This window comes from Mus pahari, chromosome 17, assembly GCF_900095145.1.
Source record: "Mus pahari chromosome 17, PAHARI_EIJ_v1.1, whole genome shotgun sequence".
Taxonomy (NCBI): Eukaryota; Metazoa; Chordata; class Mammalia; order Rodentia; family Muridae; genus Mus; species Mus pahari.
Window position 1 is genome coordinate 23,913,544 of NC_034606.1, and position 2,996 is coordinate 23,916,539.

Consider the following 2,996-nt stretch of genomic DNA (forward strand, 5'->3'; position numbering starts at 1 on the left):
CAACTCCCTACTCAATATTGCTGGGTCAAAATCAGGAAGGAAGAAAGAAAGAAAGAAAGAAAGAAAGAAAGAAAGAAAGAAAGAAAGAAAGAAAGAAAGAAAGAAAGAAAGAAAGAAAGAGTAGGGTGCTGGCTACAGAGTAAAAGGCCAGAGGCAGGGAAAGTACACAACAGTTCCTACAAAGAACAATCAAGGAAGACACTCCACATCACTCTCTGACTTCCAAGTGCACCCGCCACACATACACATTCACATACTTACCACATACATGCAAACACATACATGCATGTACATATAAAATTAAAATAAATAAATGTATATTATATATATATATATATAATAAAAAAAGCAAGCAGTTTTTCTTGTATTACCTTGTGAAATGTCTGCCATTGGAGTATTTCTCTGTTCTTTCCACATTCTTGTCAAAACTAGACTCTGAAGAAGTTTGTGCTTGGTTTCTCAGAGACCTTAAAGAGCGTGTGTTGTGATAGGTTTCAGCTCCCTTAACTGAGGATCCATCCTTTAAGAAAAATGAAGAAAGCTGCTCTAAGTTTGCCTTTAGTTAAGACCAACTTTAAGTGCTAAGAGTTTTCCTCTGATTATGTTAATAGTTGCTTTTAGTACAGGATGATTTTTATATCTCCCCACAAAACAATAAATCAAAAATTATTTTATTACAAGTATTAGAACAGGCTACGAAACTGCAAATACAGGATTTACTACCTGGCATGGTAGGTGACACTTGCCCGCAATCCCACCACTTGGGGTGATGTGAATGGGACAGGCGTGAGTCGGGCATAGCAGCAGGATCAGAAGTCCAATGTTACCTATGTATGTCAGTTACATTAGAGTGTGAGACTGAGCAGGGATACTCACACCAAAAAATAAATAAAAGAACTACATGGGAATGACACTTCTTTCTTCTTCTTCTTCTTTTTTTTTTTTTTTTTTTTTGGTTTTCCGAGACAGGGTTTCTCTGTGTAGCCCTGGCTGTCCTGGAACTCACTTTGTGGACCAGGTTGGCCTCGAACTCAGAAATCTGCCTGTCTCTGCCTCCCAAGTGCTGGGATTAAAGGTGTACCTTTAATCCTGCCTGCCTGTGCCTGGTAGCTGTGGAGGTCAGAAGAGGGAATTGGATACCCTAGAACTGGAGCTACAGACAGTTGTAAGTCATCGTATAGGTGCTAGAAATTGAACCCATGTCCTCTCAAAGAGCATTAAGTGCTCTTAACCACTGACCCATTTCCCCAGCCCCAAACAACTAATATTTCAACAACAAAATTTTAATAGTCATCCAAACTCTGGATTTGCTGACTCTAACCTAACTTACCTTATCAAATCCCTATTATAGCTCTTCAGGGTCTCCTAATATTTCAGCTCCTAAACCTAAAATTAAGAGCCCTTTCTGGCTCATACTACATTAAGAATTGTGTCATATTATTTAACTCCACAAGCCCCACTCCCCATTCCATGTTGAGGTGTCCCTGCTTTAGCACAGGCCTGTAATTCCAGCTACATGGGAAGTTGAAGCAGGACTATTATGTTCTGCATTCAATGAGGTGGTGACCCAAGAAAATACCATCAACTTCCTAAGTACATCCACAGAGTGGGCTTCAAGAAAGTGTGCGAAGGGGGCTGGTGAGATGGCTCAGTGGGTAAGAGCACCCGACTGCTCTTCCGAAGGTCCGGAGTTCAAATCCCAGGAACCACATGGTGGCTCACAACCACCGGTAATGAGATCTGATGCCCTCTTCTGGTGGTTCTGAAGTCACCTACAGTGTACTTAAGATATAATAAATAAAATAAAATAAAATAATATAAAATAAAAGGAAAGGAAACCACCTAGAATAATTCACTCATATATCCTTTGAAAAGTGTGAAAAAACATTAATTCCTTACCTTTCTTGGTACACAGGTAACAAGAGAAAATAAAGGCTTTTTTTTTTTTTTTTTTTTTTAATATGAGTACACTGTAGCTGTCTTCAGACACACCAGAGGAGGGCATCAGATTCCATTACAGATGGTTGTGAGCCACCATGTGGTTGGTGGGAATTGAACTCAGGAGTTCTGGAAGAGCAGTCAGTGCTCTTAACCTCTGAGCCATCTCTCCAGCCCAAGGCTTTTAATTTTAAGCAGGGCCAGCAAGATGGCTCAGTGGGTATAAGCCCACCAAGGCTGCTGACTTCAGTTTGATCCCTGGAATTAGCATAGCAAAAGGAAAAATTCCTGACAGTTGTCTTTAGCATGTACGCCCACTCAATCAATGAGTATAAAGGAAAAAAGTTTGAGCAATTAAAGTAGCAATTTGTTGTTGTACTGGACCAAGTAGGTTTTTAATTTTACAGAAATTACTAATTTTTTTTGTGAAGGTGCTAGAAAGATAACTAATATTTAGTCTTATCAGTCTATGCCTGTCAAAACTACCTGACTATAAAAGGATGCAAGTTGGCACAGATGCATACAGTGTGTGCCAAAGAAATCTGTGGCGAGACTGTAACCCTGCGAATCTCAGTAAAGTCTTAGTCTTTTCTACCTAGAAAACTGCAAATACAAGTTTAAATATTACTTCACAGGTTTCATGTGTTCCCTGAAGGTGGCTTATGTGATCTCTGGACCCAAGTCAAGAACATCATGGTCACAGAAATATTTAAATCCGTCGTGGAACGGCTTCTCAACTTTTCTATATTTTCCCTACAGTATTGATTATCTGGTCTTTCAGACATAAATAAGATAAAAGTGAGCAGGGCAGTGGTAGCACATGCCTTTAATCCCAGCACTTGGGAGGCAGGGGCAAGCAGATTTCTGAGTTCAAGGCCAGCCTGGTCTATAGAGTGAGTTCTAGGACAGCCAGAGCTACACAGAGAAACCTTGTGAAAAACCAAAGAAAGAAAGAAAGAAAGAAAGAAAGAAAGAAAGAAAGGAAGGAAGGAAGGAAGGAAGGAAGGAAGGAAGGAAGGAAGGAAGAAAGAGTAGGGTGCTGGCTACAGAGTAAAAGG

General features: G+C 40.0%; 1 protein-coding gene across 1 annotated transcript in view; it reads right to left on the bottom strand.

Moving 5' to 3' along the window:
- Atad2 (ATPase family AAA domain containing 2) overlaps nucleotides 1-2,996 on the bottom strand; it is a 46,507-nt gene that overhangs the window by 39,827 nt on the left and 3,684 nt on the right. Inside the window, exon 2 of the mRNA XM_029531067.1 lies at nucleotides 372-520. Within this exon, the coding sequence (XP_029386927.1) occupies nucleotides 372-520 (149 nt within the window). The remainder of the gene's footprint in view (nucleotides 1-371; nucleotides 521-2,996) is intronic.